The 14,016-nt window shown below is 37.2% G+C and overlaps 2 protein-coding genes across 2 annotated transcripts; one reads left to right on the plus strand and one right to left on the minus strand.

The window, feature by feature from the left end:
- Positions 1-30: 30 nt before the first annotated feature.
- LOC116264244 (methyl-CpG-binding domain-containing protein 4-like) lies at positions 31-3,255 on the minus strand. The gene is made up of 2 exons (XM_031644354.2): positions 2,857-3,255; positions 31-855 (listed from the first exon to the last, which is right to left on the minus strand). The coding sequence occupies exons 1-2, from the start codon at positions 2,899-2,901 to the stop codon at positions 382-384; spliced, it is 519 nt and encodes a 172-aa protein (XP_031500214.1). The 5' UTR covers positions 2,902-3,255; the 3' UTR covers positions 31-381.
- Positions 3,256-3,747: 492 nt separating this feature from the next.
- LOC116264245 (actin-depolymerizing factor 2-like) lies at positions 3,748-5,790 on the plus strand. The gene is given in 4 exon segments (XM_031644355.2): positions 3,748-4,283; positions 5,115-5,293; positions 5,295-5,320; positions 5,323-5,790. Coding segments are annotated over 3 exon segments (351 nt in total). The 5' UTR covers positions 3,748-4,283; positions 5,115-5,132; the 3' UTR covers positions 5,487-5,790.
- Positions 5,791-14,016: the final 8,226 nt, after the last annotated feature.

Here is a 14,016-nt window from a genome sequence, read left to right on the forward strand (position 1 = left end):
AACAAGTAAACAGTTATCAACAAAACCAAATGAGCGGTAGATGCATAGAGACTGAACTGTTGTTAAGTTCTCTCACTGTCAAACAAGAGATACATATCTTGACGTCTCTCGATTACAAGTACATCTTACAGACAAATGGTAGAAAAAGGAATAAAAGAGAGTTCGGAATGAACCCAAAACGGGATGTGTTGCTTGATTAGAAGTCCTTACAGACAAATCCAGGAGAAGGCGTCAAAAAGAGTTTGGAATGAACTCAAAATGGGATGTGTTGCTTGATTAGAAGTACATCTTACAGACAAATCCAGGAGAAGGCGTCAATGCAAAATGGGATTGCCAGTCCAAAATTGAATACAACATTAGAACATAGCACTTTCTTCAAGCTTATTTTTTCTTACCACTGCCAGGTGTGACATTGGCGGCCTTCTGATTGTTATCCATCATTTTTGGAACTGAGAAGTTGAAAGAAGAAACAGACACTCCAGCATCTCTATATCCAGGATTTGCTTCAAGGAACTTCTCAACCTCAGCAGGAGCTCTCACCTTCTTCCCTGTTGGAGTCGCATAGAAAGAATCGGATTTTGAGTAATCCTTCCTCAAGACTATGTTCCTGTCAAATCCGGCTGGTGGTTTAGGGATGTTGGGCTTATCAATCATCCATATTCGAGTTTCATCACACTCTAAATCACCAGGATCATCACAAGTAACATTTGGGTTCTTGTTGCAGTACCAAGGGTCCTCAATAAAATTGTGTCGAATAGTTTCATACTCATCTTTTGTGGGTATCAGTCTCCATTTGAAGCACTTATAACACTGAACAGCAAATTCACCGATTGTGTAATTGAAGTTTTCATCTCTCTGCAGAAAAGAAATAAAAGAGAAGGTAGTTTCAGAGAGTCTTTCATTTCGCCAACGCCGATTGATGACACAATCAATCCTGATCATCTCTGATTCTCTTATCACTAAAATAGAATGGTAATAGCAACAAAAGAAAAAATCACAAGAAATCTGGCTTTCTGAGAAATTCTGGACCGTGCATGCAAGTTCTGAAATTTCTTAAAGACAATAGCAGGAAAACAAAAAATAAGGAAAACTGGGTTTATGAGAAAATGTGGATTTGCAAGTGTTGAAATTCTTTGAAGGCCCATTTCCAAAAAGCAAAGTGGCAAAGGAAGACCAAAGTTAAGATTGTGTGTGCATATGTGTGTGTGTGTGCGTGTGTGAGAGGGAGAGGGGGGAGAGAGAGAGAGAGAGAGAGAGAGAAAGAGAGAGAGAGAGTTGTTGACTATATGCAGTCAAATAACAACGAAAGAAGATAAGGTCAAGATACATGAAACCTAAACGAAATCCAAGAAGCTCGACATTTTGCAGTAAAAGAAGCTCACAGAATTGTGTCATAAGTTACACTAAAAAATAATTAAATAATAAACGAATAAAGATAAACTTTTAAAAATGAGCAAATTCAAATGACAAGGTTAGAAAATCAAGGCAAAGTCAAACATGAGTATCAAAAGGCATATGATGCTAGGAACAATTCCTCTGCAGCTTGTTTGGCTTAATATGGCACTGAAATACTGAATGCTTAGACAACCAGTACCAGGATAAGAAGCAAGTTACAACAGAAGTTTGATATGTGCAGGATCAACATGAGGACTAAATTACCAAGCACATCGGCATGAACTGAAATCCAGGGGTAATCGTCATTCCAGCAGAAAAAAGGCAACTTTAGCTAAACTAATCAGCCCATGCCCATCAAAATGAATCTTGTCAAAAATGTTTATTTTTACCATCCTTGAAACTCATGATCGACAGACTTATTCATTTCATCCTCAAATTGAGCTTGGATTAAGCCTCTATCTCTAGTAAGCACTATCAAAGAAGTCCCCATATTCATTCAATATGACTGTGTTCTTTATGCTAATTGGTCAGAGCAACCTCTATGATGCCTTAGTGATTCTTTTACAATTGCAGCAAAGTAAACGAAAATTATATGCTTACATACACACATATAAACAAGCCACAAACTTATCATAGAATGAAACAATTTTTCACAGATGGTTCAATGACATTTAACACAAAGCATGCCAAAACAATGGTTGTAAGTCTTGTTAATGAAGGAGAAGGACACATCGACTCAGCTTCATTTATTAAATCTCCGCATCACGTTTAGCACCAGTGGTTGTCCTATATGAACTGTTGACGCTGTTGCGTCTCAATCATGTATAAAAGATTTCATCTCCCCGAAATTTTCAAGCATCTGCAATAGCTAAACAGTGTGTTGCTTATGTTTTATTTTTCTTAGATGGCCTAACAGAACCACAATCTTGATTCGTAAAATGAGTTCACTAAAGAACCTAGTGAATGATTGAAGAAAGATATAATTTACAGAAGCATCTAAAGAAGCTCTAGAAGTACTGAAACCACAACATGAGAAAAAAAGAAGAAGAAATTATCAGTTTGTTCGTTTCTAGGAAAAGACGAACCTAGGGAGCAGGCAAAAATGAATCTACAAGTTATAACAATAACAATCTTATACACGCTCCACAAAACGTCACCCAAGCACCAAAAAAGGAAACCATGAATTACAGTGACAAAAGGCATCGAACCCAGAATTCGCAACCACCCAAATAGCATCTCTATCCTCGAAAAATTCCAAAATGCAAAACCCGAGTGTTTCTTCTAGAATCCTCTTTCCTATAAAACTCCAAAAAGATTTTGGAGAAAAAGAAAACAAGAACGCCCATATTGACGATCATCTTGAAACTACCAAGAACGTGAAAAGGCCATTAGCAGTTAGGGTCATCCAACAAAGATACCCGAAAGAAACAATTAACAACATGTCAGCAATGGAAGCCATACCTTGGCCTTCTTGGAGCTTCGTCGCTCTGAAGCTTCTTTTTCCATTTACGAAAAAGAGAACCAAAGAATCGGAGGCCTTATATGCTTCTCAGAAATTAAAGCTTGAAACCACCATTTAATTGCGTAGAAAACTCCCACAGGGAAATTTCCATGATTCCCATTTCAGCTGACTTTTTCTTCCATAATTCCCTCTTTTACTTTTTAAGATTCAAACCACGGTCTCTAAAATTCCTGCTTCTAGTAGAAAGATAGGAATGGCGCGATGGCTGGACGGCAGGAGGAGGATCGCAATTGCGGCGGACGAGGATGGAGAGGAAGAAAAGGGTGGTGGTGGAGACGGCAGAGAAGAAAAAAGAGCGCGTTGGCGGGGACCAGTGGCCGAACTAGAAGCCCTGCTGCCGGTGGTGGTGGAAAACAAACCATCAGGATAAAAACCCGAACGTTTAAATGTGATATTAAAATGTTTTTCTAATTTAATTTGACGTAAAACATATATTAAATGGATAACTTTTAGGTTTTAATACTTGTCATTTTGGTAATAAAAAATTGAACTTTTTTCATAAAAATAAAGGTTTATAACAAAATAGTTTTTATAAATAATTATAATGTTTATATCTTATTTAAATAAGTTTTTAAGAAAAAATTGCAGGGTCTGAACGTCAAAATTTATTTTATTTATATATAAATACTTAAATAGTTTTTTGTATTTTTACGTATGAGTGTTTTTAAATAGGTTTTTGCTTTTTTTAAGTATTGAGTGTTTTTCAAGGTTGCCGTGCCATTTACCTAGATTTTTTTTTAGCTCTATCGTTTGCTGACATAAGCCAAACAAACAAGAGATCATGGGCAAATAAAGTCAATGGACAGAGTAAAAAATATATTAATTTTCTTTCAGGGGGGCGTTTGTTACGCTGTAATTTCGAAACATGTTTCCATTCCACCGCGAGAGGTGGGAATATGTTTCCAGTTTTTTTTTTCTGCCTGTTAGACTCATCGTGGGTCGGGCTCTGCTCGTCTTCCTCCTCTGCGTCGGGCTCCGCTTGTCGTCTTCATCCTCCGCTGTTGCTTCAACCCTCACCGTAGCTTTGCGGTGGCTGAGTGAATCTTAGCGAACGAGTCCTCAAACCCACAAAGAAGTTCCGTTGTTTGGTCCATTGTTGATCTTATCCCTCTTCTTCTTCTTCGCTTGCGCTTCGTTTGTCTCTGTCTTTGTTTCTATTTCTCTCTCTATTGCTCGCTCGGCTTGGAAGGATGTTGGCAGTACTTGAGGAATCGGTGGCGAAGAGCCTAGTCTATGCCTGCCTGAAGAATGGCAGGTCTTTGATCGACTACTTTGCTTCCAACACAACCAAAAGCGTCGCCATTAATCTCGACAACTCTGGCTCTCTGCTCTACAACACCGATCGGCAGAACCCTCTTCTCCCCAGGTCCAATTTTCTGAGTGGAGCGAATCTTAGACGCTTTTCCCTCTTTGCTTTTTCCGTTTCTTCTTTTTTTAAATGTGATTTACACATGTTTCCGTTTCTGATTAATCGATCGGTGTTTATATGAGATATAGCTTATGAAGTTTTGATGGGAGTGACTCAAGGCTGTCGGGAGGTTGATCTTAGGAATTGCATGGCGATCTGCTCTTAGGGTTTGGTTTAGCTTGTGTTAATGCTTCTTTTTTTATTTTCCTTTTTGGGGTGTGGCTCCTGGCTTTGGCAGGAGGTTGATCAAAAGGGTTTGGTTTTATGCTTTGAATTCCGTCATTTTTGCTTTTCTTTCTTTTATTTTGATGAGTTCCCTTTTGCCTGATTATATGGCTCCTGGCTTACATGTTTCGCCATCGAACATTGTGTATGTTATGATGCTGCTTAAGGTTGAATAAGAGATTTGTGTGTGTTTTTTTTTTGTAAGAACCCTCTGTACGGAGATAAAATTGCTTCAACTTTTGCACTTCCCCTGAAATTCAGGCACCCTGTGGTAATTGGATTTTGCACTTCTGTTTATACATATGGTTATGGATAGGTATACCTTCCGAAAACAATACCTGAACTGTTAAGTCGTGATCCCTTAGCATGTATACCTCACATGGGTTTGAACTTTGAGCATAGTCGCCCTGTTTCTACCATTTATAAACATTCGAGTTTTTATTTGTTTTTTGAGAATGTCTATGAAAACTTGTTCTTGATTATACTGATTCACTACACTAGTCCTTTTTCATAAGCAAACAGAAAGATTCCCAATGTTGAACAATTTTCTTTTTGGTGATGTAGGCCAATGCTGCATCAGGCATGGCAGTCAATGACAACTGCAAACTGAAATTCTTAGAGTTGAAGGCAAAACGGACTTACCGCTTCATAGTTTTCAAGATTGAGGAGAAGCTCAAGCAGGTCATTCTTGAGAAACTTGGGGAGCCAAACCAAAGCTATGAGGATTTCACTGCAAGCCTGCCAAGATGAGTGCCGATATGCTGTCTATGATTTAGCAAGATGTTGTATGCTAGTTCGAAGGATAGGTTCAAGAGAGAACTTGATGGAATCCAGGTTGAACTGCAAGCAACTGACCCTACTGAAATGGGCCTTATGTTATTAGAGGTGGTGCCAATTAGACCTTGTTGCACTTGTATGTATGAGATCAAGGCTTGACTTTGTATATCTACTATAAACCCATAGAATTTTATTTTTCTTGTGTTTTTTGTCTGTATACAAGTGTCTGGTATTGTTGCTAAATACTAAGCTTTTAACTTGATTTTTTTTGTTCTAGTTGGTGTTTAAAAGTTATCAGCATTTTCGCCCGTAACATTGTATTGAGACCATTTCTGACAAATTTGTAGCAGTCCTGAGTTAGCTGACTAATGGCTATGTAGTTTGCTTATTATCAATATTAATTTGTTGTTGAATTGAGAGAATTTGTCATAATGAAAAGGTAGCTTCCCATTTCCTGAGTTTAGTTAGTTGTTACATAATTGTAATTGTTGTTCTTTGTGCAATTTCGCAAGCTTTTCATCAAGAGGTATTAGTTGCTATGCGTGTGAGCTACCAAAATGCTCCTATTTATTCAGCTGAAGCTGTTTCTTATTTCTATGGTGAATATATTCATCTATGTTTTAACTTGTTTTATCTCCATTTGTTGTAGTGCCACATGCAAATTCTTCTTCCCCACCGCCATCTTCATCTCCATCATTGGGATTTGAATTCACTGAGGGTTATTTATCTTTGTGGTGTGGTAATTTATCTAATTGTTGTAAATCTGGAAAAATGTTTTCTTATTATCAAACTAAGAATTAGTTTTTTGGAAATCTATAAATATATTTCTACACCATCAAACTCAGAAATATATTTTTGGAAATATATTTCTCAGTCATCACTTACACAAATTAGAATAGAAAAGATTTTTTTCATTCATTTTTTCTAGCAAATATATTTCCAGAAATTTATTTTCAATTCCACATTTTCAGGCCATGAAACAGCCCCTCAATTATATCTAAGTTTGTCTCTCACATCTGTATTCAACATCATCTGGTGCAGCAATTCTAGCCCTCCAATATGTGTTGGGGAGTTGGTCTTAATTCCACTATACCGTCAAATATGTATTTGTTTTTTCAATCTCTATGACTCAATGGAAGCCAACGACGATGACCCATATAACACATCTTCTTGTTATGCTTTAGTCTGCAACTACATGGATCATTATAACAGACGAGACAAGCTTCTGACTTTTCGTACTCCAACCTGATATGTACGCATATCATGTATGGTCTACAATAAAGCCGCACACATTTGAAAATGTTGTCATCTATGAAAGTCAAATACACGCATTCCTTCAACCGTAATAAATGGTTGTTTACATACATCCATGTCATTTGTGTTTGGAACGGTTAGTCCTAAGATTATTAATGACAATAACATATATGGTTGTTTCATGTACATTTAAGGTGTCAAATTATATATCACCAGCACGACAGGTCATATGTTGTAGCTTGAACTTAGCTTTTCAAATGGATTGAATCCATCATTAGCCAATCCCAAGCATACATTCCTTGCGTCAAACCTAAATGATAGGTGCATCTCATCAAAGTTCTTCCATCTATTGCGTGTCTAAGGACTCCATCATTTACACATTGGTCACTATGTCATAACATATGTATTACAACTTCAGTCATTGTGAGTATTCTCTTTAACCATGCAGTAAGGAAAAAAGATCGGACGCTTACTGACCTTTGACCTCCTCTGTTCATCATCATTATTCTTTCATCGCAAAGTGCCATATTTATCACATGTATCTTTCGTTGCGTCACATCAATTTTTTAGCAATCAAACCCCAACTCTCCAATTATCTTTTTTGCCACATAAACTGACTTCAACAGTTCTACTTTTGTTGAAAATGCATCAATTAACAAATCAAGCAACAGACCAAAGGTTTTATAGATCCACCCGCATAAATTTTTTATATAAAACAATCGTATTAAGAAACTCATCTACATAAATCTATTGCATCTTGAATACAGTGGATGTTCAACATCTTTAATCATTCTTCCAAATATAAAACAATCGTATTAAAAAACTCATCTACCTAAATGTATTGCATCTTTAATACAGTGGATGTTCCAACATCTTTAATCATTCTTCCAAAATCATCATTGATTGACGATCTTTCGTACTATCTGCCATCTGATAAATGATGCATCCAATTTTATATGAAACACTTTTGATGGCAACCCTTCAATGTTTTCCACGACGGTTTCATTCTCAACTAAAATACGTTTGTACAAAACTATTACATATATGATATGATCAATGACCTTCATGGTCCGATGCATACATGGAAGTGTGTGAGGCCGTTGATTCTTCCGAGCAAGGAATCAACAAATCCTCCCTCTAAGGTACAGATGAATCAACTACACGTGAAAACCTATGCACTGCAAACGGAGTTTTTGTGCTTTTAAAATATGCATGGCATCACGTAGGTTCCGATAAAATGGTCTTAAACAAATGTCATAATTATAAACCCGATCAGTGCAGATGACGGGATCACGGGATTTTGGAACCCTACGGCTAAATGCCTCAACCACCGACAATTTCAAGATTTATGAAGAGGTAAAGTTTTCAAACGTGTAAATGATTATAAAAATCGTTCTATTTTAATAAAAAGTTAAATGGAAAGATCGTCATTTTGATCACCTCTTCAATCATTTGTCCATCGTAAACGATAAAATCATTTTAAGTATTATATAAAGTTTAAAACAAAGATAGTGCGTCACAGAAAATATCGACAGGCCCTTATGCTGGATGATGTCGATATATATATATATATATATTACTTTTTTTACAGTAATTAAAAGATGTTTTATTTTCAGCTACCCTTTGAAAAAATTCCAAAAACATATTTTTTTTTGTGCTTCATTGGAAACATCCCTGAGTTTCAGTTCCAACAAGCCAACTTTTATGTTACTGAAAATTTATTATTTTGCCTTTTAAAAAACATATATTATATTTACAAGCACACGTAAGTTTTTTCTTGCAAAGTTTCTACCAACGGCAATGAGCGCTCACCTGACTGAATTGTTAGATTAATGAACATTGCTAATCAAGATGTAGTTAAACAATACAGACTAAATCAAGTCTCGAACTTGTCATTTCATAATTAATTTTTTAGAGACTGTTATTTTAAGACATGAGTGACGGTAGTGGCTTACCTAAAATTTATTTTTCACCTAATTGACTGACCGCCCACTTTGTAGGGTTTCTTTCTTATTCAATGAGAAAAGAAATCATCAGCGGCGCCACTTTCTCTCTCCCCGTCTTAAAATAAGTAGTGATTGGGACTGTTGTCGCTAAAGCAGGTCAAGTCGATTTAGTTAATACATGTTGGCTCTAAAGCAAGCCAAGACGGGCTGGTGTAGGCAGTAGGCTCATTTTAAGCTTGGCTCGAGCTCGTGTTCGTGATGTGTTCATTTTAAGGCCTTGGCTCGAGCTCGTGTTCGTGATGTGTTCATTTTAAGGCCTTAAGCTGAACTCGTTGCGTGCAACTCCAGCCTTTCCTTGAACCACTTAGAGGCAAGATGAGAAATATTTTAAAGGAAAGGAACTTCGATACCCAATTTCTTACAACTTTTTCTTTTTGAAAACATTATCTTTCAAACTCCTTTTGGCAAGAAACGTTGAAACAATTGTTTAAAAAAACACAACCTTTTTATTGTTACAAGAAATTAAAAAAATTACAAAAGTGCATTCAAATTTAGTGATATAACAATAACCCACTTAAGGGCTGTTTGGATGACACCCTCAAAACCTCTAAAACCAAGTTTTGGTGGTGTTTCGATGACATGAAAACTCGGTTTTTTGTTAACCTAGTTTTCACAAAACTGAGTTTTGATATGACGATTAAAAACTTGGACCTCCTCAGGTATAAGGCTGTCCAATTTGTTAAGACTGTAGATAATGAAATTTATATTTGAGAATGCTCTTAACTTTGTAGCTATAACAAAGAACTGGTTCTTTTTTTTTTTCTTTTACAATTATCCTCAAAAACTCATTTTTTGTCATGCAAACACAAACCCGGTTTTGAAAAATGATGACCTGACTTTTGCCTTCATCCAAACAAGCAAACCAGGTTTAAAAAACTCATTTAAAAACTAGGTTGTAATAAAGCCAGGTTTTAAGAAAACCAAGTTTTTGAGAGTGTCGTCCAAACACCCCCTTCGGTTCTTTTTCCATTTGGCAAAACTGTTCTTTACAGTGTTATGTTGCTAGCACGGGACGTTGTGTTCTATTGGCTTAATTCAATGAGTATTTTTGTCATTTCATATAGGTCCAACACGGGAAGCTATGTTCCTATGGTTAAATCAGATGGACATTTCTGTCATTTTATATGGGCGTTTTTTTGTTCCACTTTCACCCTAAACTAATAACATATTCGGGTGTTAGAAGCTACAACATATAAACTATTTTATGCTTCTTATATAATTCGGGTGAGTCAGCACAAAGCCAAATAACTTCTTAACCTTCTAGGGTACAAGACCTGCTTTAGATGCATCGACACTTTAACTTGCTTATTAGTACTTCTCCCTTTCTCGTGGGTTGATACCCTTGATACTCAAAATAAATATCGGTGGGTTGATACCCCTGATACTCGAAATAAATATTGGTCACCTAATGAGCTGCTACCCAAGATGTTTGCACCTAACCCCTTGGAAACCCTTTATATAATCAAAATAGTTAAAAGGAAAGAAATCAAAACTTATACATGTTTCCATTATTTTATCAAAATTTGGTAATGATTCTTGTAAGATTTTTCGAAAAAGGATGAGATAGTCGCATTTTTTTAAAATTTTCATGGCCAAACATCATTGATGGCTGGTCAAATTTATTTTCCAAATAGTGCTCTTGGGTGCTGGATGGCAGCCTGGCCAGCATGAAATCTACAGCACATTTGCATTTAAACTTTCCAATATAACAGCCATTACTTTATTAGCAAGCGTCCAAAAAACCGAACCAAAGGGAGTTTAAATCACTTTGTTTTTACAATTAAGTTGCCCATTTGCGTCTGTCGGTCTTCTTTAGTCTAACGAGCAGACAAATGGGTCAGGGAAAGCAAACGTAAAAGCATATATCAAAATTTGGAGACAAGAAGTTCTCTAGTTACAAAAATTTGGAGACAATATGTCCCTTAATTATACTAACAAATCATAAGACAGAAGCAAAAAAAAAATATATACAATACAATTCACAAAAAAACGAAATAAGAAGAATGAAGAGAGAATGGAAGGACGAAACGACACCATCAAAAGAGAAAGAGAAAGAGAGGGAGCGCTTTAGGAATGGGAGCAAGAACTTTGGCTTTGCTCAAAACTTGAAAAAGTTGGAACCAGTAAAACAAAAAAAAAAAAAGTTTGCAGATTTGGATCTCAATATTTTAAGTAGCATTTTATTAATCCGATATGTGTCAAATCCAACTAAAAATCTGATTTGATATGAGCTAAATCTGAAACTTTAGCTATAACACCTTCTTTCTCCACCAACGGCAAGTGTCTGTGGGTCAAGCCTTGCGAAATCCACCGGATACACAAGAATACTATGTCCAGCTATTAAATCCAAATCAATAATTTTTACGGTTCAAGCCCCGCCTCCTTAACTATCCAGTCCTGACCCGTTATCTTCATCTCCATCCGGTAACTTACTTAAATCTCTTAATATTTTCTTTCCTAACATCTTATAAACCGTAGTCGATGCATCATGAGTTTTTAAGGAAACACTCAATGGACTGCCCAAAGTTTCTAAATAAGTCAACGGTAACCTGCCCAGAGTTTTTAAGGTAATATATATATATATATATATATGAAAATACTTAAAAAAAATATGTAAGATTTAAAAAAAAAAAAATCACAAGCACAACTTCACAAAAAAATCTTCAAGAAAAAAAAAAACGGGCTGCATGCAGGCCTAACGGTGTGTCACCTCAGCCGTGTCCGCGTGTCGATATGAATACAGCGGCCGTTTAACCATGTCCGGGTAACTTAACCTGTGGACGGATGAGTTTGGGGCTGGGCGATGAGTCATATGTGCTTATCCTTACTCCACGTGGGATTCAGATAATGCTTCTTCCCGAACAGCAACATACTTAACCTGCATGGGCATGGGACCCGTCATCGCCTTAGCCTTCGTCACCGTCAAAGAAAAGACACCAACGCACCGATGTTTGCGGTCAAGGACCCTTCACTTGTAGAATCATCATAACGATATCAAACCTTTAAAAACTCCCTTCAAATTTAATTTAACGGACATCCGCCGCAGCCCGTCTCCCTTGAGAAGGCGAAAAAAGGCGCCTGAAAGCGATCAGATCATAATACGTTGACCTCCAAATCGAATAAATCGTAAAGCTAGCGAGAAACTTGATCACGTAAGTTTTAAACCAAGCGTAAACCGCTTGCGGTGAAGTAAGTGTTATAGAGAGGAGAAGCGTGTAATTCAAGATCCTGACTCAAGGGCCTTCACCTTGTCAATCTCTTGCACAAGCTCTTCAATCGTGTTGTCCTTCAAAAGCTTGGCGGCCTGCGCTTATCCCCACTGTACTCCAACTGAGGGAGAGAGAGAAAGAAAGGGTGATGGATGGCCATAGATATATGCACAAGTACGGCACAAAAAGCCATGGTAACTTGTTGGACACTCTGCATGCGTATATATATTAAATATAAAGCTTCCAAGAGGTCGTCGTAGATCTTTTGGTTACAACTTCTGCATGCCAATCTGTGTCGATCTCTGTTTCTACAGATAAACATGCAGAAGCGGCACCAAAAAATCTAGGCCAACTGGAAATCTCTCTCCCTCTCTTTCTCTCTCTCTCTCTCTCTCTCTATATATATATATATATATATATATAAAATCAAGAAAAATCTATGTTAACCTCTTTGGAAACTTTATTACTTGATCTTGATCTTATGTTTGAACTAAGAAGCATAAATTTTAAAGTCACATTCGATTTCACTAGAGTAATCAAAGGCTCCATGGTCATTGAACCGCGCCTTGGTTAAGTAGGAGATGAACTTCGACTAGTTTGACAAGCCAAGATATGTCCCATCATACGAAGAACCTAGCCCAGCTGTGGATCCACTTGGGTTGCCCGCTCTAAAAGGGGGCTAATTAAGGACACAAAGACAAAACCATGCTATAGTGGTATAGTTGGGAGTGAAGAAAGCGAAGAAAAACGAAAATGGAAGTAACCGACTATCGTTTTTGTTTTTTTCTGTATTCCTCTAAGCTTATCCTTTTCCTCAACTTGCTTCTGTCATGGGCAGATATTTTACATCATGTTGTAGTTCTTTAACTTCTTCTACAACCAAAAATCGTGGGCCGAGAGCGAACCTCGATAAGAAACAAAGTTGTGAAGCGCATTGAGATGAAGATCCTGGATGAAGTTCTAAGTACCAACTCCGCCCTTTGTTTTAGCAAATCGTTTTTAGTTTGAGTTCTTCATTTTGATCAATACCGGCCGACCAATTTAGTGTTTTTTTGTCTTTGATCTGATTCATGAGACAGTCACAGAACGTCCTTTCAACCAAACTACCCTAAGTTGTTTCGGGCATTGAGTCCCTGAGATGAAGATCCCGGATCGAATCTCACATACCAACTCCATGCCATAAGCTTTCCATTGGCATGGCCCTTGTTTTTTTTTTTTTTTTTTTAATTAAGTTGTGTAGGGCATTGAGATGAATAATATCCTGAATCAACTCTTGTGGTGCAACTTGACAAAAGCTTCTCAATGATGTTGCTTTAGTAGGATTGATTTGAATTCATTTGAGTTGGCATCTCACAACTGGGCTCACTAAATAGTCCGATCCTTTGTCCTTCATTGAATTATTAAGCAATGAGAGGCATCTAGACTTGAGATGAAGATCCAGTTAGATCAAGTCTTGTCCACCAACACCCTAAGCTTCATGATAATGTTATTTTTGTCAACATGATAAGTTCATTTGAGCTAATGTGGGTTTCATTGAACACTCTGATGATGGTTGGTATGTTCTTGGGTGGTAACTTCTCACCTACCAGATCAGACCTCCAAGGCATATTTTGCTGTCGTAGACTCGTCTCGTTTGCAGCCCTAATTACAGAACCAGTTGCTTCTAAAACAGGCCGAGTACGTGCAAGCTGCCCGGTGGGCTTTGTTGAAGTTCGCCGGAATCCGGCCAGTTGAATCGGCGAAGTTACCGGATCTCTTGTGTATCTATAACAAATAGCATGGCTGTCGAGATCAACTTGTTGGAGTGAGATGATGACACTAACAGTTTACGTACAGAGATTGATGATTTTATACAATAATGCAAGTTGGAGCTGCAAGTGTGCCCTTGCACATTCATGATGTGCATAATGTGTCCCATGCTACGGAAAACATAGACCGGCCACCAACTCAAACAAACAACATTGAGAGATTAAATAATGCCCTTGGTTAAAGATTTTTTTTGTAGAATAGATTCCATTGGACTCTTGTCCTCTTCCGACGTGGCTTTGATACCTTGTCCCGTATTTTACTTCGTTAATTCTGCATGGACTAATATGGTAGGAATATACTCATAGTCTTTATCATATGCTATCCTAATAATACGCGTATAAATATATTAGTTTCACATACTTTATAAGTTTTCAATGCCAAACCAACATATTTCTCAATAAAAGAATGGGA

Source organism: Nymphaea colorata, chromosome 11 (assembly GCF_008831285.2).
Source record: "Nymphaea colorata isolate Beijing-Zhang1983 chromosome 11, ASM883128v2, whole genome shotgun sequence".
Taxonomy (NCBI): Eukaryota; Viridiplantae; Streptophyta; class Magnoliopsida; order Nymphaeales; family Nymphaeaceae; genus Nymphaea; species Nymphaea colorata.